This window comes from Mustela nivalis (assembly GCF_964662115.1).
Source record: "Mustela nivalis genome assembly, chromosome: 12".
NCBI lineage: Eukaryota > Metazoa > Chordata > Mammalia > Carnivora > Mustelidae > Mustela > Mustela nivalis.
The window spans coordinates 90,246,580-90,269,032 of NC_139031.1; the positions used below are offsets into that span (position 1 = coordinate 90,246,580).

Here is a 22,453-nt window from a genome sequence, read left to right on the forward strand (position 1 = left end):
GCTGTCCAGAGAGCAGCTCGGGGTAAGGGGGTAAGCCAGGAGACCCCTCTGAGAGGCCAGCTAGGAGGTGCCCGCTGGGACGAGGCGTGTGAGTGGAGCTGACGAAACCCGTCGTGGGGGCTGAATCTGGCTGCCCTAGTGGAGAAGGGAGGACATGCTCCCGCCAAGTCCTAAGGAGCTCAGGAGTGGGACTCCAAACGGGACCTCGCGGAAACCAAAGGAGCTACAGTGAGGGAATGAGGAGGCCCCCCCGGGAGGGAGGGCAGGGTTCCCCGTAATGGAAGAGGGAGACTGTCCCCAGGGCCTGGAGAGAACCGGCAAGCTGGTGCCCTAGAAACCAACAGGTGTGAGCAGTTGTGTCAGACTCCTTACAGCTCACCTGAGATGAGAATGGAGGGTGAGCGGGTGGCTGGATAACAGACCCCACAGCCCCTCTGGTGGGGAGTGGGGTGGGGGCTGCCCTCCCCTCCTGCAGACACCCTTCCTCCCCCACCCTCTCCAGAGTGCGTAACTGCCCCGTGTCCTGATCATAACAGGGAGTGGTCAGGCGTCCTCCTGCATCAGAGCCACAGACACATACAGGGAACAGCGGGGGCCTCCTTTGGGTCCCAGTTCAAGCAACCCAGCTGCAGAACGGAGAATGCGTGGGGCAGCTGGGTACATGTGCACACTGAGTAACAGCAGCTCTGAATGCTCCGGGAATTGTGGTCAAGACCGATTGGAGGCTATGTTGCGGAGAGAGAGGCAGAGGCGGTCCTTTCTTTTAGAAATGCGCAACAAACTGTTTCCTGGTGAAGTCATATGATGTCTGGGCCTTGCTTCCAGTGATCCTGCCTAGAGGAAATGGTGGGACACAGATGAAACAAGACGGGCCGTGAACCGATAACTTAGATGGGCAGAAAGTGCAGTATATCATTTCTCCACGGGTGCATATGTTTGAGATTTTAATAATATGTTTTTTAAGCATGTGCGCACACACATAGTTAGATCAACGCCCTCTGCCGGTCGTTGTCCTAAGCTCGATCACGTGTCAACTCCTCAATGGCCAAGATGTTCCTGGGTGAGCTCCATGCCCACCCTGTTGCCAGGGAGGGGACAGAGGCACAGAGGGTTAAGGAACTTGCCTGCCATTGCACAGATGGTTAACTGCAGCGTTGGGATCTTGTCCTGGAAAAACACTCCTGTGTCTCCTTGACTCTCACACGCCTTCTGACTCCCGCCCTGGACAATTCTCCAGCACCGGCTGGCTGTCCTACAGGTCAGGGACTCAGCCACCACCCGACTCCAGATGTCCACCTTAGGCCCAGGTGCTTCTGTGCGCCTGACTGCCTGACTGTACATCGGGGTTCACGGAGACAGCCTCCATCATCAAGCAAGTCTCCAGCCCCTCTCCCTTCCCAGGGGTGTGGGGGTGAGGCAGAACGCTCCAGGCTCCTCACCGTGGCTTGATCCTTCTGGTGACCACCACCCTTCCTGAAACCATCCCTGGAGCCCACCCAGAGGGGCTCGTTAGAATGAAAGACATTCCCTTCAGCCAGGAAATTCCAATAGATTTAGGATCTCTATTCTGGAAACAGGATCAAGGCTGAATGTTAGAGCAAGAGAAGCTCCCAGGGCTCTTGTGGCTTGGGTAATTCCAAGGGTTTCAGGAGCTCCATGTCAGGGATGGGGACAGAGACTGAGGTATTATTTCTGTTATTTCTGTTATTTCAAGAATGGGACCCAGAGAGGCTGACTGCCTCACAAACCTCCCAGCCTATGTGCTTCCTATGTTATGAAACTGTTACTTGCAGGGGGGATACATTTGATACAACTTAACCATAATCACTTGGTTTTTTGCCTGTTTTCTGATTTTTCTACAATGAGCTTGTACAGTAAGCAGTGTTCAAGAGACCTGCTGCCAGCAGCCCTGAGTGGTTGGGCAGCTGGGGGTCCTGAGCCCGCTGGAGTGCAGGGGCAGGGCGGGAGTCAGGCAGGCAGGGGTGCCATCCCTGTTTCTGACGACCCCCACTGGTAGGATTCCAGACCCAGCACATAGCTGGCGGGACCACCCGACGCTCAACCTAGCTTAGGCCCTGAGGACCCTGCCAGCCCCACAAGCTCTCAAGGGGGCATAGGGCCAAGTGGCCACCTCTGCCTCGCATCTGATCCTTACATCACACCTAGGTCGGGTAGGATCACTGCTCCCCACACCCTCCCTGGGGGCGTCTAACCTTCCCATCAGTCACCCCCAAATCCACACTGTCCAGTTCCTGCCCCTCAGTTCAGGAATGTCTGACCAGCTATCTGCAGGGATTACCCTCCCCTGGAAATGCTCTTCCCGTGGGTCCCCCTCAGACCCCACCCACCCGTTACAACCAGTGGCCTCACTGGCCCCTCCCTCCCCATCTGTGGAGCCCAGGTTTTGAGAATGCTGCCCCAGTATCGTCTCCAGCCTTGCCTCCTTGCACCCTGCGGTCCTTCCAATCTCCGTGACTCCCCTCAGCTGCAGGGAGCCCCTCTGCCCATGGGATAGAGCCCCAGTGTGAGTCAGCTTCCTGAAGACCCACCCAGGCCTCCCACTGCCCTAACCCCCGTCCACACTGACCCCGTCCTCCCGTGATCCTTGCGGCTCCCTTCCGGCAGGGTCTTCTGGACCTTGCCCTGCCCCTCTCCAGGACGCGATCCCTTCCCTACAGGGACTTGCCTGGCCCAGCCCACTAGCTCCTGCCTTTGTAATGAAACCCTGGCAGGCCTTCCTCTGCTGGAGAGAAGGCTCCTGGGGTGGGGGTCCTTCCTGCATGGGCTCAGGGTGCCAGTGCCTGCTCACGGACTCAGTCGATAATGCTTTTTGACTGAGCAAGTCATCCTGGCCCAAAACGCATATGACCTGACCTTTGCTGCCCTTGGCAAGCACTACCTACCAGGAGAGGGCCTGTGCCCAAGGCAAGCCTGTGCGGTCGGGGGCTGGCCAGGCTGGGCTTACACAGCCCCACAGGAGTCCCTGAGGGCTGGCCTTGGATATACATGGGCTGAGGGTCCCCCCAGACTTCCATGTCTTTGGGGTTCTAGACACCGAGTCTGCCTCCCCTTCTTTGGGGACCATGCTAGTACACAGGACAGGATTTGAGAGGGGGAGAGTCCTAACCTACAGCAGGTGAAGGGCATCTATATGGTGTGGACTGCGTGGGGCCATGTGCAGAGGACCCGCTCCAGAAGCAGGGGAGGAGGCAGGGAGCTAGCCTAGAGATCTGGGTGACCCCAATCCTGTCCAAGAGAAGGAGGTTCTGAGAGGAGCCATGGTGGCCCTGGGTGGTCGAGGGGCTGGTTAGAATGCCAGACGCGGGTGCAGCTGCCTGACACTGAGGAAGCAGAGAGAGGAGCGTGGGGCACATCTTCGAGAAGATTGGCTGTCAGGAAGAGGGGACAGAGAGAGAGCCGCTGCAGGTTCTAGCCCTGACACGACTCTCCCACCACCCTGGGGTACTCCAGAACCCCCTCTGGGGCCAGGAGCTCTGGAGTCGGGGTACACGCCTGCCCCTTGCCCACTGGAGTTGGTTCCCGCTTCTCACTACAGTTGGCTGGGCTGCGGGCTCAGGTCTGCTGGCGAGCATGCAGGAATGTGAGTACTTTTGACACCGCCCTCCACAACACACTGGGTATTTTTCCGTACCTTCCTATGAGTTTAGGAATCTCTCCGGACTCGGGAGAAAACATCATCTGTCGTAGACTGATTATTCTTCAGCACCTATTATGGACTCCTTGTTCATATGAACAACCTGAGACTTGGTTGGCATGAGGCCATTGGAAAAAAAGCTGTACTGCTCAGCTTCCTGTGGAACTGGGGATGAGCCGTGACTGCACTCTGGGCAAGGCCACTGGATTCAACTTGGACCTTTTGTGTAAACTTCTAGAAAGTGTTCTTAAAGGGAGAAATTTTGTTCTGCTATTCCTTTCCTCCTTTCAGCTGGCTGGGATGATGGAATGATGACTGGATCTCAAGCAGCTATTTTGCACCAGGAGACGGAAGCCACAAGTTGAGGATGCTGGAGTAACAAGATGAGAGGAGCTGGAACCTCCGGTGGTGGTTAGGCTGCCATGCCAGCTCTGGATGGATTGCCTCTGAGTTTTATTTATATGAAAGAGCAAGTTTCTACCTTATGTAAACCACTGTTACATTGGGCTTTCCATCATTCACAGCCGACCCTGTCTTAACTGAGAAGCCATTTTCAGCAATCAGAAGTTGCAGGTTACAAGTCGTCGTTCGACTATCCCTGTGTCAATCAGCTGAGACACAGGACCCTCAGTGCTATCCGAAACTATTCAAACCTGGGTATTAGACTGATTTTTTTTTTCATTAAAGTTTCATTTGCTACATAATGGAGCTCTTAACTGGTATCTTTCAGGCAGGTTTTACATTTTGGAGACTTGGTGTCTTTCGCAGAGATAATGTAGTCTTTAAATCTCACAGGGACAGCAGTGCCTGGCACACTGTCCTCTCAATGATACGGGTCTACGCCAGCAGCATTCTCCTGGGGGTGTTACCTATTGCTGTTCTGTTAGGCTTCATCAGGGTTTGTTATAATGCAAAGGTATTACCTTCCAGAAGAGGACGGGGACTCTCAGCTAATCTTTGAAGCTCACAGATGACCTGTGTCAGTGATCTAGAGCCTTGGGCGCTTGTGGTCTGCCATGCTCTTTGCGAACTCTAGCGCTGGCCACACTCCTGTCCTCACACGGTTCCCGCCGACGCTGCTCTCCAGCTCGCGGGATCCCCCGAAGATATCTGGCCCATATCCAGACACTTTAATAGACGTTTACTCAGGCCCGTGTGGGCTGGGCCGTCCTCTAAACAGGGACGGGGCAGCTGTAGATGTCACGATGGCAGCAGAAAGGTAATAAACACCGAGGTGTCAGTTCTTGCCGAGTGACTAGCCACTTAGCTCAGCAGATGGAAACCGCACCGTCTACCTGCTCGCATGCCGGCCAGCTCTCCAGGCTGCTCTCCGCATGAGCCCAGCTTGGCCAGCCTCCCCGGTCACCCTCATGGTCCTCCTGGCAGGGTGCTGGCCCCCCAGGGCCTCAGCCTGCCCCTATGGTCCGTTCTCCAGAAGGCCGGCCCAAGTCTGCCCGCACAGTTCTGGAAAGTTGGGGGGGCTGGGAGGGAGGGACTCTGCAAGCGCTTCTTCAAGCCTCCTTTTGAGACACATATGTTCCTGTCCCACTGGCCAGAGTAGCCCATGACCAAGCCTGTAGTCAGGGGAAAGGGACCTCCAAGTCACAGGGTGCAGGGCACAGGGCATCAGCACAGGCAGGCCGCTTCCATGGAGCATTAATGCCATCGGGGTAGCCCCATGGGTCAATATGTCAGCTACCAAGTGGGGGTGTGGGGTGGGCTGTTCCAGGGAACACAGGGGAGGGCTGAAGGCCTCTGCAGGGCAGTACAGAGATCCTCAATGAGAGGGGGTCTTTGGGTAAAGGACCGAAAGTAGTGATGTCTGAGAAAAGGGTCTGCCAGCAGAAGGAACAGCAAACATGTCCCCAAGATAGGACACGCCCACCACGTTGGTGGCATTTCTTCCCAGTGAAATCAGGAATGTGTCACATTAGTCTGGGTGGACCCGGGGAGGATTTCTCAGGGACTAACGCAATACCTTGCTCCCCAGAGTTCCTGTGGACGGGTTGTGCGACCAGGCTTGTCATCCCCAGGGCCATAGGGCACCTCCGTGTGGCCACAGCCCGCCTCAGGGTGGGGGTGCTGGGGCATGCGGTCTTCACAAGGCTGCATCCGATTTCCCAAGAAGAAGAGCTGCGGCCTGCTGAGCCATCCGGTCCTCTCGTGGCCCCCAGGAAGGTGGCCCGGGGCAGCCCCGTGGGGTATGCATGTGGCCCGCCCTCTGGCTGAGGCCGAGGGGAGCGAGGGGGAGGCTGGAGTCCAGTCACCTGGTCCCAGCCTTTCCTGGGACACGTGGTAAGCTGGAGTTCGGGATATGGAAGGGCTGGGGGAAGGGTGGGCAGGGAAGGCTGGGCAGCAGCGGACAGCAGGGGCCCCATCCCACCAGGTGTCCATGGGATAGTCGGTCCACTCGGCTGCTGTGGGGGAGGTTCCAGCCCGGGCTCTCCAGAGAGACGGAGCCCTCAGGGGATATGTGTATCACTATAAACACACATGTGTGTACATCATGTATGTGAAGACATACAGATGTAGAGAGTGGGGGAGGGCAGGGAGAGGGGTTGACCTCGCTCTCCTGCAGGTCTGGCTCCCTGGGGAGGATTGTGGGCTCCTCCCAGTGCACAGGGCAGCTCAGCAAACTGGTCTGGAGACATGGCACAGATACACCCTGAGGTCACATCTCTGGCTCCGGGCATCCCCAGCCCAGTAGGACACACTCGTAGAGCAAGCTCAGCCTGATCCTGTCCTTTGCAGCCAAATGACCCCAAGAGGCGTGCTCGGGGTCTCCCCAGCACCGCTTCCACCAGGAGATGTTCTGTCCCGGAGCCTCTCACGCAGGAAAAGTAGCACCGAGCACAGATTTTAATTTGCATTTTAGTGATTTTTAATGAGGTCAACAGTTTGCAAGTATTTCCTGGAAACTTATGTTTGTACTTTGGGGCACTGCTGGATTCTGTGTTGTCTCTCACTTTTAAAAAAAGGAAACAAGGTCAGATTGGTTTAAAAATGTAAAGAATTTTATTGGACAGCTTCCTTTTATCAAAGGCACTGTTTTTCGGGCCCAGCTTTCTAGGTTTGTTGGAGGGAGTCCTCATGGCCCTTGTGACCCCTTGTCAGAGGGGAGAGGCGGAAGCTCGGAGGCCACTCTGGAGTCTTGCCGAGCCCCTGAAATGCTCTCTCCATCCAGGGAGTTCCACCCCCAGCATTCTGTTTGCCCTTTTAGGTGATCTTCAGTACGTTTTGAATAGAAAACTAAAACTTTAATCCAGACAAAGTTCTTGATTCTTTTTATGCAGTTTCTGCCCAGAAACTTCTCCCGAGAGGAGTCCAAACTCAGAACCCTGTTTTCCTTGAAGGCCAGACAGCTTCTCCTCTAACATCTATAACTTCAGCCCATCGGGAGTTCATCTGGGTGAGGACAGCCACCAGGATCCACAGTCCATTTCCCAGCAGACGCCGTCTGGAGCCGTCCCCCTGGAACGCGTCCCTGGCAGGCTGTCCGGCTGCCTCTGCCGCGCACCGTGGTCCCATCCACATACACAGATGCTCTCACGGCACTGGACGCCTGCCCCCTGCCAGCCTGCAGGGCCCCGGTGGCTGTGGTGACCCCCATCTCCCCGGGAGCTGGGTCCTGCGGTGATGGAAGGAATCCGGGAGAACTCTGCTCACTCAGCAGAGCAGGCCTGGTGAGCTGGGCGGGGACACTGGACTGTGGAAAATCACATGTCAGAAACCAAGGAAATTGTTCTGCCAGTTGTGTGGCCGACTAGACACTGTCTGGGAGACCCCAGGTCCCATGCTGCCCCCCCAGCGGCCTGACCTCCTGCACGCAAGGGGGCATTTCTAGGGGCCACTCCCCAGAGGGAGGAGCTGAAGAGTGGGCCCGGCCCAGGGCCTTCTCCCTTGATCCTGAGAGACAGAACCAGGACTCTAAGAGGCAGAGAGGAGCTGGAATGTGATCCCTGGGCCTGGTCCAGAGCCTGGGCTTGCCAGGCCTTCCACTGAGAGGACCCCCAACACATGGGCCGGCTGGCCAGGTATGGAGGAAGGCTCCGCTTGGCCAGCTCAGTACTGAGGCTCTGCTTCCCCCACGGCCCAATGTTGGTGCCCAAGCTGCTTTTTCCCGAGGCCCCAGGAGCCAAGGAGGGTCTCTTCGTGGCCTCCCCGGCTCTGCCACTCATGCCTGTCCCAGTTCCTGTGCCCTGTGGCTGCCCCAGCCGGACCCCAGGCATGTGGTATTGTTGGTGGGTGAATGCCCAGGTGACACTCGGGCCTCTGCAGACTGGGCTAGCGCCACTGCGGCCCCCTGGACTGGGCCCAGAGGCTGGGGAGCCCAGATGGAAAGAGCATTCAGTCCAGCTCCAAAGTCCTTCCTGGCCCTTCCCCACCGCTGACATGCTGTGACCCGAACATATCCCTTCTCCCGCAGCAGCTGCTTTCTCACTTAGGGACGGGGAAAGATGGTAGCCTACTGGACAAGTGTGAATCCCGTCCCTGTCTGCCCTCCACGTGCTAGGACCGGAGACGTGGGAGCCTGACAGGGGGTCCTAGCCTAAGGGGGGTCGAGTCTCCCCCTCTGAGATCCCCCATCTTTTGTCTCACAGACCAGGACTCTGTCTCCCCACTGGTCGTTACCCTCCCCTTGTTGTCTGTCTCCAGACAGTCCATCACTCACTTCCTGTGCCCTGCAGCCTGACTGTGTCAGGGGTAGATGGTCTCTGTGCCTGCCAGTTGCTTGTGGAGCTCCAGGAGCCAGTGAGCTAGCGTGGAGACAGGCCACAGAGGCATGCACAAATTGCCTGGGGGCCCAAAGGTGCGGGAGGGGGGGGCGGGCAGGGTGGAGGGGGCCGTCACTGGGGGTGGCTGTGGGCTGGAGACTAGGAGGTGGAGGGCCTCCTAGTCTCCTAGTACCGGGAATGTGGTAGCCACGGCGACATGGGGTGAGGTGGTCTCCTGCTGGGGTGGCCGGCTGGCTGGTCTGGGGACATCTTTAGACCCAGAGCTCAGTTCTTCCCCAGAGGGGCCCGTAGAGGGTGCCCTCCCTGCCCCCACCCCATGCCCCACCCCCAGCATTTCCTAGTGCTCCCGGTGACCACATTTGGAAAGCAGGAACACTGAGGTCCGGTGGGTGAAGGGAACAGCACCAAGGTCATGGGGGCAAGAATGGGAGTGAACCTCACACTTCCCAAGGCCCAGGCCAACACTGCCTTGAAGCTGTCCAAGCTGCAGAGACAGAGGACTCCTCAGGCTCTGTCCCTGTGGGGCAGTGGCCCCGGGGTCCTGAGCCAGCCTTGGTCTTACAGACTAAGTCAACGGAACTCTTTGAGGTCCCAGTTCTAAGACTGACCTCCAGGATGGTGGGAGCTCTCTCCCTCCTGCCCCAGGCCCATCCTGGGGCCTTCCTCACCATGCAGGGCAGATCTACCTCCTCTGAGCCTTCTGGTTCTCATCCCACCTACAACATCCTCCCTCCCCGTCCCTGTAGGGTGGACCCCACCAGACTAGAAAGAGGGTGGCCTCCATTCCTTCCCATTCTTCTCCACCTCCTCACCCCTTCCAATGTAGGAGCTCATAGCTCCCCCACCGCACCATGTTGGGGGCAGGGGACATTGCTGAAAGCAGCATCGTGGCCTTGGTGACCCCTACCTGAAAGTTTTGTCTACATGTCCCCTGGCCCTCCCTGGCAGCCTGCAGGGCCTCTGCAAGGCCCCCTTCCTCCAAGATGGCGCTTATGCTGACCTCTGAGGGCTCCCCTGCTCCTGACCGAGGGTGGGGAGAGCCCCTCCAGCTCCCTCTCCAGAGGACTTGCTGCTGGCCCACAGGTTCCTCCAGAAACTCTCCTTTCTCTCCTTGGACACAGCTAGAGTGGCCCACCGGGCTTGCCCTCTCCCTAGCAAGCCCGGTCCTGCTGTGGCCCCTTGGGCAGACCCTACCAGAGAGTGAAGGGAAGCCCCCCGAGGTAGGGGTACAGGAAGCTGGAGGGTCCAGCAGGCCCTCACTAGTTCCCAAGAGCCCCTGAACTTGCATCCCGACAACCCACCCGGGAGCAGGAGGCACCAGACCCTGAAGGGGTAAATGGCAGCTACAGGCCACGAGCCTCCCCCGGACCTGTCTCGTGCTGCCCTCGGAGAGTCTGGTTAGCTGGCCTGCTCCTCAGCACCAAGGGACCCCCTAACAGGCCTTATGGCTGCCTCTCTGCCCCCAGACAGAGCCTGGGCCCAGCTTGAGGGCCTTCTAGGGTAAATGCGTGGGAAAGTGGGGTCCCAGCCCCAAGCACGGAGCAGGAGGTCCTGGCCTGGCCCGGACAGCAGCCACCCTGCTCTCCACCTGCCCGGACACTTGGGGGCAGAGGGCCCCCAACTCCCCACCCCCACCCCCTGCCCAGCTCCCCACAAGGCTTTTGCTCATGTTCCCGTTGGTGACTCACTGTGGCCAAGGAAAAGTTTCTTTCTATTCCTTTCTCATTTTTTTTACGGTTTCTATTTTCCCTGGCAGAGGCTGTTGGGCCCAAATCTGATCCATGTGTGAGCCAGCTGAACTCAGAAGCATTCCCAGGGAAGTGACGTCCCCCCGCCCCGGCCTCGAGCCTCCCTGCTTGACACACTCAACTGGGGGCCACAGAGCAAATTCCAAGACAGTTTCAAGAATGATGATTCAGAGGCTCAAAGAGGACATTTACGGGTAAGAGCTTGCTTCATCTCTGTGGCCAGGACCGGCCTGGGGACACATGACAGGGTGAGTACAGAGCAGGGACAAGGACGCTGGCTGGGGGCAGGGGCTCGGCGGTGCTTGGACAGCTCAGGAGGGCGGCGTGGTTTCTGGGGGGAGACAACAGGCGCTGGCATGTCTCACTGCTGACAGCCTACCAGGCATAGCACGTGCTCCCATCTGCACCACCATCTAAGGCTGGGGGCAGGGGTTCCTCATGCCCTCAGATGGCTGGGATGGCAGAGCTGGGGTGGGACCCTAGGGACCAGACCTTGACACAACCCCAGTGCCTTTCAAGCACGGACGAAGGTGAACCGGTGCCGAGTAAAGGAAGGGCCTTGAACAGAAGGGGTACAGAGCCTCCCCGGGGTCTGCTCCTGGTCCGGGGGGCTGAGCCGGCAGCCCCCACAGTGTCCCTCTGGCTGGCTGTGGCTGCATGCAGGGGCCCAGGGGCTTCCTGACCTGCCCCTTCTCTTTCCCGTTAGTCCGAGGACCAAACTGCCTGTGGTTCATCCCAGGGGCTCCTGGATTTTCCCACCCATTTCAGGGGGCCAAAGCCTCCCAGACAACCTTGGCTCAGGGCTGACTGCTGCCAAACTTGACCCACTGAATCCCACGGTGCTTTCTCGCACTTTCTCGCTCCTTCATTGCGGGGAGCTCCAGCCTCAGCTGTGAGGCCCATGTGGGGCCAGCTGACCTTCAAGGAGCCTGTGGAAACACACGTGTCCTAATGGGCTGCACCAGCACCCATGGCAGACATTACCAATCTATTCTGGACTCACAGATCTAGGCAGGCACCCATACAGATACTACTGATGGGTTCCGAGATTCTCTGACTACCCAATACTTGTGCTCCCAGGCCCACGCGGCGGCTAGAGCTGCTGTGAACAGTCTTTAAAAACCAGGTTATGGTAAGAGGCACAGGAGGGCTGTCTGTGCTGGGGTCTGAGCCGATGCAAAAGCCGTGTGTCCCAAGGCAAGGCAGTGTTCACTGCAGGAAACAGAAGGAACTCTAGGGAGGGGACGAGCCCCAGACAGAAGCACCTCCTACCTCAGTGTCGAGGGACAGTCCCTGTGGCATGTCCCAGCACACAGCTTTGCTGGGTTAAAGGCACGCCAAGTCTCTCCCTAGCTGGGCCCTCAGGGGCCCTGTCTGGTCTACTCTGTCTTCGAACCACCACCCCACCCCCCCGCCCTGTATGGTCCACATGCCGCTGGGCTCACAGGCACTGTGGGTAAATCTTTCCGGGCTTGACCAGGGGCTATGTTGTTTGCTGGAGAGGCCACATAAGTGGGCTGAGGAGACTCAGGTGTGGGGCAGGCAAGAACCCCTTCAGCTCGCTGTGTGAATGCTGAGTTGGGGTCCTGTGAATTCTACACAAAGTTAATACAATGGGAAAGGACTCCCCTCCCTCCCTACTCTCTCTGCCTCCTTCCAAACTTGCCCTTGTTTGCCAAGACCCAGGGAGAGGGGGGCATTTCTGAGAGGCTCCCAGCCCCAGCAGAGCAATCCGCCTGCCCTGGGGGAGGCTCGAACCTGCCTGCCGCTAGGGAGCGAGTTCCCTAAGAGCTGTCCCTCACCGGGCACCCGCACGTGGCCCACGGCCCGGTAAATTAGTTGGGCGTCTGAAGGAAAGCTGGTGACCGTTCACAGGGTTGCCAGCCCCAGCCTCCGGAGAGAGGGAAGGATGGGTTGGCCGGGAGCCCTCACAGCGGGTCCCGGTCCGGAGCCCTGAGATGGGGAGGATCTCGGAGGCCAGAAGCCCCGGCTGGACTCTGCCGTCTCGGCTCCCGACCCCCTCCATTGGTCTCCCTGCATCCCGCCTCCCGGTCCCACTCGAGTGAGCTGCTGCAGACCCAGCGTGCGGGGCAGGCGGCGTGGACCCCTAGGACCTGCGCCCTCAAGACCCGCGTCCCCTCAGCTCCTCCCTCCGCACACCCCCCGCACCCCAGGTCCTCTGTCCTAGGCGCCAGCCTCAGGCCGGGGACGCCAGCCCCAGTTACCGCTTCGGAAAGTGCCAAGCGCGCACCGCGCCAGGACAGACCGCCGCCCGCCACCCCCCGCCCCCGCAGCCCCTCTGTCCACGCCCGACTCCTCCTCCTCCTCCTCCTTCCCCAGGGGTGGGGGAAGCCGGCTCCGGAAGCCCCAGCGCCCCCGCCCCGGCCGCCACTGGAGCTTTGGAGAGGCGGTCCGCGCGGGAGCTCGCCACGCGGGGCCGGAGCTCCCAGCCGCCACCAGCGCCGCAGAGGTCCCCGGCCCCCCCTGAGCCCCCACTCTCCCCGAGCCCCTGCCCGGCCCGGAGCCTTCTCGCCCCACCCCGGATCTTCCCGCCCGCCCCCTCCCGGAGCCCTCTGCCAACCCCGGAGCTCCGGCCCACGCGGGACTCCTCTGCCCCCCCACCCCGGGACCCCCGGCGCCCCCCCACGCGAGCCCCGGCCATGGCGGCCGTGCGCGGGGCGCCCCTGCTCGGCTGCCTCCTGGCGCTGCTGGCGCTGTGCCCCGGGGGGTGCCCGCAGACGGTGCTGACCGACGACGAGATTGAGGAGTTCCTCGAGGGTTTCCTGTCGGAGCTGGAGCCGGAGACCCGGGAGGACAACCTGGAGGTGCCGCCGCCCCCCGAGCCCACCCTGCGCGCCCGCAAAGCCCAGACGGGAGACAAGCCGGGGGCTCGCCTGGGGGTAGCCAAAGAAGGTAAGATCTCCAGGGTCGTGCGGGGGAGGGGGTGTGGGGGTGCGGTTGGTCCACTGCGCCCGATGGGGGACCTCTGGGCTCCCCTCGTCGCAGGTGACAAGGGCAGGCCCTGGCAGGGGTTTGGCTGCTGTCCAGTCTTCTCCATGAGGCCCAAGAGAGCCCAGATGTCTGGCAGGAGACTGCGCCAGGCAGAGGTCAGGGCTGGCTTGCAGCCCTCTGGGCATGGAGACATATCTAGCAGGTCTGCTGCCTCACGGTTGCACCCTCCTGGTCTCACCTCCAGCACCCCAGCCCCCCCAAGGACGAGCGTTGAGCCACCTGGGGATTTGGCTGCCCCCTCCCCAGGTCTGTCCTGTGAGTTGCCCTCATGTGGTCTTGGGGCCTGTGTGTGGCACACCCTGGCTGTGCCCACACCACCCCCAGAGTCCCAGCCTCAGACCTCCCTTGGGAGGGCTCCAAGCAGCCTCCTGCCTAGCCTCCTGTTCCAAGAGCGCAGAGGCAGGTGAGGGGGCTGCAGGGAGCCGTGGGCAGCGCCCTGCCCTCTCTGGACAGTGCATTCACCGCCCTGAGCATCACAGGGCATGCGGCCCAGGGCTTCTTACATAATCAGTTGTCAATAAATCTCATGTGTTTGTGGTGACTTTGTGGAGGGGGGCAAGGGTCCTGTTGATCTCTCTCTCCCAGGAGACTCCAGGCACCATCCATCATTCTTGAGGTCAGCAGCCCCTCCCCTGTGTCCTCTTCTAGATCTTTCCTGGCTCCTTCCCCACCCCTTGGAGGCGGATCCTAGGACCCAACATGGCCTCCCCTCCCCACCTCTACTCCCCATTCCAGGCTTGCTGTCCTGGCCTCCTGGATGCCGCGGTGGCAGCTCTGTTTCTCCCAGCTGTGTGCATTCTGTAAATTTTTCTGTGTTTAGATCTCGGGCACCGCACCGCACTTTCTCAGGGGCCAGGAGGACTCCCACAGAGTGCCCCGTGCCCCGCTCCTGCTTCCTCCCCCAGACTCTGAGGGGGCAGCGTCAGTGCCTGCCTGTCCTCCTGCCCCCTGGACCCCCTCTTGGTTAGAGCAGCCAACCCACAGCAGACCCCTTACTTCTTAAAACGGGCACGAGTGACCTTTTTCTTGCTCTGCGGGGAGCTTCAGGGAGGCCCCAGGACCTGGCCCTTAACTCTGTGATAGTTGGCACTGGTGAGACCTCCTTCCCCTTTAGACAGGGCACTCCCCCAGGCCTGGATCGCTCAATCGCCTCTCTGTCCCTTCTGTGCCCCACACAGTATAATGCCCCCTGGTCAGCTGAGTGGATGCATGGGGAAGGAGAGCATGGTAATGGGCCTCTGTTGAGTTTAAGCAGGTGGGAGGGTGAGGGCCTGCTTCCCCTGGCCAAGCTGCAGTGTTGGTGGCTGAGAGCTGCAGACAGAGCTGCGGACTGCGGATGGGAAGCCTGGTTTCCTATCACAGCTCCGCCACAAGGGCGAGCTACTTAACCTCTCTTTTTCCCAATCCAAGAAACACGGGACTAGCAAGAGCTGCTGTGCCCTGGTTGTGGGCACCTTGGGGGCCCCGTGAGGTACAGAGTGAAGTCTCCATTGATTTGACATAAGTCTGCATTTGTGACAGCACCTCTGGACAAGACCAAAGACAAAGGGAAGAAAGGGAAGAAGGACAAAGGCCCCAAGGCCACCAAGCAGCCCCTGGAAGGGTCCCTCAGGCCACCCAAGAAACCCAAGGAGAAGCCACCTAAGGCCACCAAGAAACCCAAGGAGAAGCCACCTAAGGCCACCAAGAAACCCAAGGAGAAGCCACCCAAGGCCACCAAGAAGCCCAAAGAGAAGCCACCCAAAGCCACCAAGAGGCCCTCGACTGGGAAGAGGCCCCCCACCCCCACCCCCTCAGAAACCCTGTGGTGGCCTCGGCCCCTACCCCCCAGCCCCGGCCCTGAGGAGCTGCCCCAGGAGGGAGGTGTGTGCAGGCTCTCCTGGGGTTGTGGGGTTCTGACTGCTAGGCAACTGGGAGGGGGAGGGCATCCCTAGGCCCCTGCTTCCTGCAGATAGATCTGAGGGCCACTCAGGGTGGGCCCCATAGACTTGTTGTTGTCATGAATGTAGCTCTTTGGTTGGACCTCCCTTGGGGCGGCTGCCTCCTTTGGGTAGGGGTGTTGGTGGCCTTGTGGATGGGGTTTGATTCCAGTATCCTGGATCTGTCCTCTGGGCCCCACTTGAATCCCTTCTCCTGTGTGTTGTGGGGCCCTCGGCCTTTGGGTTGCCCTCCTGCTGGGGCCTGGGCTCCCCAGAAAACCCTCCAGCTCTCCAGCCCCAGGAGCCACCAACTGGGTGCTGAAGGCCAGAATAGTCTAGGCCTCCTGGGAGTGAGCTCAGGCTTCCAGGAGATGTCGGCATGGTCTAGGTCTCGTGGGCGCTCCCTGTACGAGCTGTGGTCAGGGTGGGCTTCCTGTCCACTGGCTTGGGGGCTTTGTGTTTGCAGGTGGGGCCCTCCCAGGTCCTTGGCTGGATCCAGAAGAAAAAACTGACTTGGAGCGCCAGTCTGGTGAGTGGGCAATGTCCTCCCAGCCTTGGGGGACCCGCTGCCTAGGCTGGCTGGGTTTCTAGAGTGGGCCTGGGGAGGGGCATCAGTGAGTGTCTTCCACAAGCCAGCTATGAGCACTTCCTCCAGAGCCAGAGGAGGAGACCGAGCCGCCCACCCTGGACTACAACGACCAGATAGAGAGGGAGGACTACGAGGACTGTGAGTGGCCCCCCTGCCCCTGTCTGGATCCGCACCCCTGGCCCCGGGTCCACCGAGGGTCAGCCCTCCCAGAAACTCTGTCCTCCCAGCCCCCCTGCCTTTGAGGGGGGCCCTTGGACTGGCTCAGAGCCCACCCTCCCCTTCAGTTGAGTACATCAGACGCCAGAAGCGGCCCCGGCCACCCCCCACCAGGAGGAGGCCCGAGCGGCCCTGGCCGGAACGCCCGGAAGAGAAAGCCAAGCCGCCTGGGCCCGGACTGGAGGCCCCGGAGGAGAGGATCGGTAGGATGGGGACCCCGGGGGGCGGGGGTTTGCCCGGCGCGGGGGCTCTGGGCCCACCCCTGCCTCCCACCTCCACAGAGCCACCTCCGAAGCCGCTGCCGCCACCCCTGCCCCCTGACTATGGGGATGGCTATGTGATCCCTCACTATGACGACAGTAAGTGCCCGGCCCGGCCCACCACGCCCCTGCTTCCTGTGCTTTCTGGTGGGAGTTGCTTTGCCACGGGTCCTGCCACTCGAAGCCCCTGGCTCCCATCACCGCGCGGGACTCCAGTTCCTTCTGGGCAGTCACCATCCTCTCCCTCTTGTGCCTGTGTCCACAGGGGCCTGAAAAGGTTCCTGCCCCCAGGTCCCCACCAATCCCTCCCACTGACCCTTGGCCCCAACTCAGTTCCCATTCAAGACCAGCCCTTCCTGGCTACAGGCGTCCGGTGTCACTTAAGGTGTGTCCTGTGTGCGCCCCACTCCCTGCCCAGGACTCCATGGCTCACCTTTCCCCAGGCCATGCCCTCCTGAGCCAGGCTGGTGACTTCCCCGACTTGGGCTCATCCCACCTGTGCCTAGACAGCCTCTCCTCCAGGAGACCCTCCCTACGCATCCCTGCCTACCTGGATTCCTCAAGGCCCACCCTGATCCCACCTCCTCCTGCTCTCCCTCTTGCTTGGTCCTGCTGGCCAGGCTCCTGTGGACCCAGGAGCTCTGGTCTACAGAGGGGCCCCTGGGGGCAGCACCTGGGCCACAGCAGGGCTCTGCCTCCCCACAGTGGACTACTACTTCGGGCCTCCCAGACCCGGGAAGCCACACGCTGAGCTGGAGACAGACGAGGAGAAGGAGGAGCTGAGTGAGTGCTGCCGCGTCGCTCCCCCCACGGCCTGACCCCCGAGCCCCCCAGCTCCCCCTGCAGCCTGACCCCTGAGCCTCCCAGCTCCCCCATGGCCTGACCCTCGAGCCCCCCAGCCCTGCAGGCCCGACCCCGGACTCCTCGCCCTCTGAAGCCCAGGGCTAAGATGGCTTCTACCTTCCACTACTCAGAGAAACCCAAAAAGGAGGGCAGCCCCAAGGAGGACGAGAAGGATGACAAGTGGAGCGTGGAGAAGGGCAAGGACCACAAAGGTGTGCGTCTGGGGCTGGACTCGCTGCCCGGGCGTCTGTGAGAGAGCGAGTGCGCGCTGAGACCCAGGACCCTCTGCACCACATCTCCCTTTGTTGCCTCCAGGGCCCCGGAAGGGTGAGGAGCTGGAGGAGGAGTGGGCTCCGACCGAGAAAGTCAGTGAGTGAGGGTCCTGGGGGCTGCAGGGGACTGGAGAGCAGGTGTGTGGGTTGCGGGTGGGGAGGCTGGGTTATGTGGGGATGGGTGTGTGAGTGTGGGGAGTCTGCAGTAAGGTGAGCGCAGGTATATGTGGGGGCTGGGGATTGAGGGGGCTGTGAAGTGTTGTGGAGGCTGGTATATGTGGGGGCTGGGGTATGTGGGGGGCTGGTGTGTGTGACCTGGTGTATGTAGGATCTGTGGAGTGGGGGCTGGGGACTATGTGGGGAACTCATATATGTGGGGGGCTGGGGAGTGTGGGGGGTTGGGGGTGGTGTATGTGGGGGAGGTTGGTGTATGTGGGGGGCTGGTGTATATGGGGAGACTGGGGAGTGTGGGAGTTGTGGGGGCTGGGGTCCATGCAGTGGCAGCAGGGTAAGGGTGCTAGACAGATGACCCAAAGCCACGCGTGGGTTCCAAACCTGAAATTCCCGATGATGCTCCAGGCCTCCAGAACCCTTTCCTGCTCTTAAAGTCTTGGGACCCAGGAGGGACAGGTCCTGGAGCATCTGTGCCCTGGGATCACTCTCTGGGGATAGAACTCACAGCACAAGGCAGTGTGCAGGAGCCCCTGAAGCGCGGGGGGGTGGGTATGTGTGGCTGGGAGGGGCTGAGCTCCACGCCTGCCGTTCTCTGTAATTTCATGTGAGCCCCAGGGCCCTTTGGAGCCAGCATCACCTGCCAGTTCTCAGGAGGAGGAAGCTGAGTCCCGGGGAGGGGAAGCACAGGCTAGGGTGCGGCTGCCCTGACGAGCATCCTCTGATGCTTGGGCGCGGGCTCTGGGCTCCTCGTTCTGGATTTTGGGAGGAAGTGGAAGAGCTATTGGGCCACCAGCCTTGGGTGCCATGTCCCTAGAGTGTCCCCCCATTGGGATGGAGTCCCACCGCATCGAGGACAACCAGATCCGGGCCTCGTCCATGCTGCGCCATGGCCTGGGTGCCCAGCGAGGCCGGCTCAACATACAGGTGGGTGTCGGGGTCGTCCGTCTTTCGGCTGGCCCGGGCGCTCTTCCCCCTGCTCAACCCACTCCCCAACAGGCTGGGGCCACCGAGGATGACTACTACGATGGGGCTTGGTGTGCTGAGGACGATGCTCAGAGACAGTGGATTGAGGTCGACACCAGAAGGATCACCAAGTTCACGGGCATCATCACCCAGGGCCGTGACTCCAGCATCCAGTATGTCAGCCAGACTCCCAGGCACTTTTTGAGGGATGGATGGCCCTGGGCACAGGACTGCATCCCATGCAGGATGTGCCACGCCCAATCCTCGTGGTTGAGCAGATCACCCACTGTGGCACATAGCGGGTGTGGGAGGCACTCTTGCCACCCAGGTCAAGCTCCACATGCCCCTGCCAGCTCCTGAGGCCCTGGGACCTGGGGTAGGGAGAGAAGCCTTGCCCTGACCGCCATCTGCTCCCCAGTGATGACTTCGTGACCTCCTTCTTCGTGGGCTTCAGCAACGACAGCCAAACGTGGACTATGTACACCAACGGCTACGAGGAAATGGTGGGCACCTGAGCTCGTGGCTGTGCCCTGGCATTGGGACTGGGAGTGGCTCTTGGCAGGGGTGGGGGGGCTGCTCTGAGCCCAGCCTCTCCCCAGACCTTCCATGGGAACGTGGACAAGGACACGCCCGTGCTGAGCGAGCTCCCAGAGCCGGTGGTGGCCCGCTTCATCCGCGTCTACCCTCTCACCTGGAACGGCAGCCTGTGCATGCGCCTGGAGGTTCTGGGGTGTCCAGTGACTCGTGAGTGCAGGGGGCCGGCGGGCAGCCTGGTGGGGGGCTGGCCTGGGTGGAGGGGCTGGTGGGTGGCCCGCTCAGGGCCCCGGCCGCCTGCTGCAGCTGTCCACAGCTACTACACACAGAACGAGGTGGTGGCCACCGACAACCTGGACTTCCGGCACCACAGCTACAAGGACATGCGCCAGGTGAGGGCCTGTCCCCGGGTCGGCGCAGGGGCAGGAAGAGGCTGTCCGGCGACTGGGGTCAGGGCTCCCAGATGCAGCCTGCCTGGGCGGGGGGTCGGCTGGCCCTCGCCTCAGGCAGGGGAAAACCACAGGTCCTCTCCCTCTGGTGCTGGTACCCGAGAGGAGCTAGTGTGGCCCGCAGGGGCCACTCCCACCACAGAGACCTTCCCCACGGAACAGACCAGGGTGGTGGAAGAGGCGTGGCGCTGCCTGCGTGCAGGGCTGCCTCTGTGGGTGTGGGGTGTGTGACTCAGTGCCCTCTCCTGCGCCCAGCTGATGAAGGTGGTGAACGAGGAGTGCCCCACCATTACCCGCACGTACAGCTTGGGAAAGAGCTCACGCGGACTCAAGATCTATGCCATGGAGATCTCGGACAACCCCGGGGATCACGAGCTTGGTGTGTGACCCAAAACCCCCTGGAGGCCTGCCCTCCCTGGCATTGCAGCTGGTCCCTGTGCCTATCTCAGAGCCTCTCTGGGGGTCCCAGTCTGCCTTTTTGGGCCCAGCAAGACTCAGCTGCCCCCAGCCCCCTGGGTGGGTGCTTCCTCTGGGGCCTGGGAGGTTGCTGAGGCTCCTGCACTTGCAGGGGAACCTGAGTTCCGATACACAGCTGGGATCCACGGCAATGAGGTGCTGGGCAGAGAGCTGCTGCTGCTTCTCATGCAGTACCTGTGCCGCGAGTACCGCGATGGGAACCCCCGCGTGCGCAGTTTGGTGCAGGACACGCGCATCCACCTGGTGCCCTCACTGAACCCCGACGGCTACGAGGTGGCAGCGCAGATGGTGGGTGGGGGAGCAGACGCTGGGCTGGTGGGTAAGGGTGACAGGGCGGGGGGTGGGGGGCAGGCTGACACCAACCTTGCTCGTTCCTCCAGGGCTCTGAGTTTGGGAACTGGGCGATGGGGCTGTGGACTGAGGAAGGTTTTGACATCTATGAGGACTTCCCAGATCTCAACTCTGTGCTCTGGGGAGCAGAGGAGAGGAAATGGGTCCCCTACCGGGTCCCCAACAACAACCTGCCCATTCCTGAACGCTACCTCTCCCCAGATGCCACGGTGAGGCCGCAGTCTGGCTAGCAGGCCTAGGGGAGCAGCCCAGACCCTGGGGTCCTGAGCTCTGGACTAGGGGGTGGGCTGGTGGGGGACTGAGGCTGGGACTGGGCCGACCGAGGCATGGGGGCACAGAGGGGGCTTGAGTATGGGGGTGCATTCTGCAAGGGGGATGATGGCAGCTGTGTCTCCAACCTCACGCACTGGCCATCCCCAGGTATCCACAGAGGTCCGAGCCATCATTGCCTGGATGGAGAAGAACCCCTTTGTGCTGGGGGCCAACCTGAATGGTGGTGAGCGTCTTGTGTCCTACCCCTACGACATGGCCCGGACCCCCACCCAGGAGCAGCTGCTGGCTGCGGCCATGGCAGCTGCCCGGGGAGAAGACGAGGATGAGGTATCTGAGGCCCAGGAGACCCCGGACCACGCCATCTTCCGCTGGCTGGCCATCTCCTTCGCGTCTGCCCACCTCACCATGACGGAGCCGTATCGGGGAGGGTGCCAAGCACAAGATTACACCAGTGGCATGGGCATCGTCAACGGGGCCAAGTGGAACCCCCGGTCTGGGAGTAAGTCAGCCGGGGAGGGGCCGGGCTGGGGGATCTGGCGGGGCCCATGAGTGACTGTGGCTCTGTCTGCCCCTGAGTAGCCATCAACGACTTCAGTTACCTGCACACCAACTGCCTGGAGCTCTCCATCTACCTGGGCTGCGACAAGTTCCCCCATGAGAGTGAGCTGCCCCGAGAGTGGGAGAACAACAAGGAGGCTCTGCTCACCTTCATGGAGCAGGTGGGGTGGGCACTGGCCTGGGCTGGGGTCCCTGGGAGCTCACAGGAGCTGTGTGGGGCCTGTAAGGGGACACCCGACCTTGTGTCCCTCTGCAGGTTCACCGGGGCATCAAGGGGGTTGTGACGGATGAGCAGGGCATCCCTATCGCTAACGCCACCATCTCTGTGAGCGGCATTAACCACGGCGTGAAGACAGGTACCTTGTGCGCATGGGGCCACCCCTCCTGCTTAAAGCGGGGGCAGATCTGTGCAAGGTCTCGGCCAGACCGTCCGCGGCGCCACCGCCCACCCCAGGGTCCGCGGGAGGCGGAGGGAGGGCTGGGGGCTGGGAGCGCACATCCTGGGCAGCAGCGCCAGCCTCCCTCTGCAGCGAGCGGCGGCGACTACTGGCGCATCCTGAATCCCGGTGAATACCGCGTCACGGCCCACGCCGAGGGCTACACCCCCAGTGCCAAGACCTGCAACGTGGACTACGACATCGGGGCCACCCAGTGTAACTTCATCCTGGCGCGCTCCAACTGGAAGCGCATCCGTGAGATCATGGCCATGAATGGGAACCGGCCCATCCCGCGCATCGACCCCTCGCGTCCCATGACTCCCCAGCAGCGGCGGATGCAGCAGCGCCGCCTGCAGTACCGGCTGCGCATGCGCGAGCAGTTGCGGCTCCGGCGCCTCAACGCCACTGCGACCCCCGCCCCCGGCACCCCCGGGACGGCTGCGCCCCCCACCTCCGTCACGCTGCCCCCAGCGCCCTCGCTCATCCCCTCCCCCACCCACAGCGCCAGCCTGGGGCCCTGGCCCTTTGAGCCCGAGGCCACTACAGTGGGCTGGGAGGAGTTGGAGACAGAGACCTACACGGAGGTGGTGACCGAGTTTGGGACAGAGCTGGGGCCGGAGGAGGAGGACCACGAGGAGGACCACGAGGAGGACCACGGGGAGGAGGAGGTGGTGGTGGTCATGGGCCCAGATTTCGCTTTCACTACAGCCGAAACCTACACAGTGAACTTTGGGGACTTCTGAGCACAGGGAAGCCCCCTGCCTCGAGGTCACCGGGCCGGGAGGGGACGCGCACAGGGCAACACCGAGGAGCCAGGCTGCTTTGGATGGTCAGGGCGCTGCAGGGCCCCGTGCGCACGGACTGCTCAGCCATCTGCCCCGACAACCTCACCAATAAAGCAAGCTCACGGCAGACACCTGTTGCAGAGCACTGGGGTAGGGTGGAGGTGGGAGGAGGGGGAGGGAGAGCGGCATGCCCCGCCAGGGC

At 61.3% G+C, this 22,453-nt stretch overlaps 1 protein-coding gene across 1 annotated transcript; it reads left to right on the forward strand.

The window, feature by feature from the left end:
- The first annotated feature begins 10,308 nt into the window (after nucleotides 1–10,308).
- AEBP1 (AE binding protein 1) lies at nucleotides 10,309–22,380 on the forward strand. Its single transcript, XM_082693261.1, has 22 exons — nucleotides 10,309–10,387; nucleotides 12,314–13,052; nucleotides 14,673–15,014; nucleotides 15,537–15,599; nucleotides 15,726–15,797; nucleotides 15,944–16,078; nucleotides 16,157–16,234; nucleotides 16,841–16,918; nucleotides 17,110–17,190; nucleotides 17,294–17,347; nucleotides 18,239–18,348; nucleotides 18,421–18,560; nucleotides 18,806–18,890; nucleotides 18,987–19,131; nucleotides 19,228–19,313; nucleotides 19,626–19,749; nucleotides 19,939–20,135; nucleotides 20,228–20,407; nucleotides 20,619–20,970; nucleotides 21,051–21,190; nucleotides 21,286–21,385; nucleotides 21,560–22,380. Exons 2-22 carry the CDS (start codon nucleotides 12,800–12,802, stop codon nucleotides 22,207–22,209), a joined length of 3,465 nt encoding a protein of 1,154 aa, XP_082549387.1. The 5' UTR covers nucleotides 10,309–10,387; nucleotides 12,314–12,799; the 3' UTR covers nucleotides 22,210–22,380.
- Nucleotides 22,381–22,453: the final 73 nt, after the last annotated feature.

Coding starts and splice junctions, on each gene's coding strand:
- AEBP1 (XM_082693261.1), top strand. CDS start 12,800: ATGGCGGCCGTGCGCGGGGCGCCCCTGCTCGGCTGCCTCCTGGCGCTG. Junction 15,798..15,943: donor GAGGGAGGACTACGAGGACT/GTGAGTGGCCCC, acceptor CCTCCCCTTCAG/TTGAGTACATCAGACGCCAG. Junction 17,191..17,293: donor GAAGGGCAAGGACCACAAAG/GTGTGCGTCTGG, acceptor TGTTGCCTCCAG/GGCCCCGGAAGGGTGAGGAG.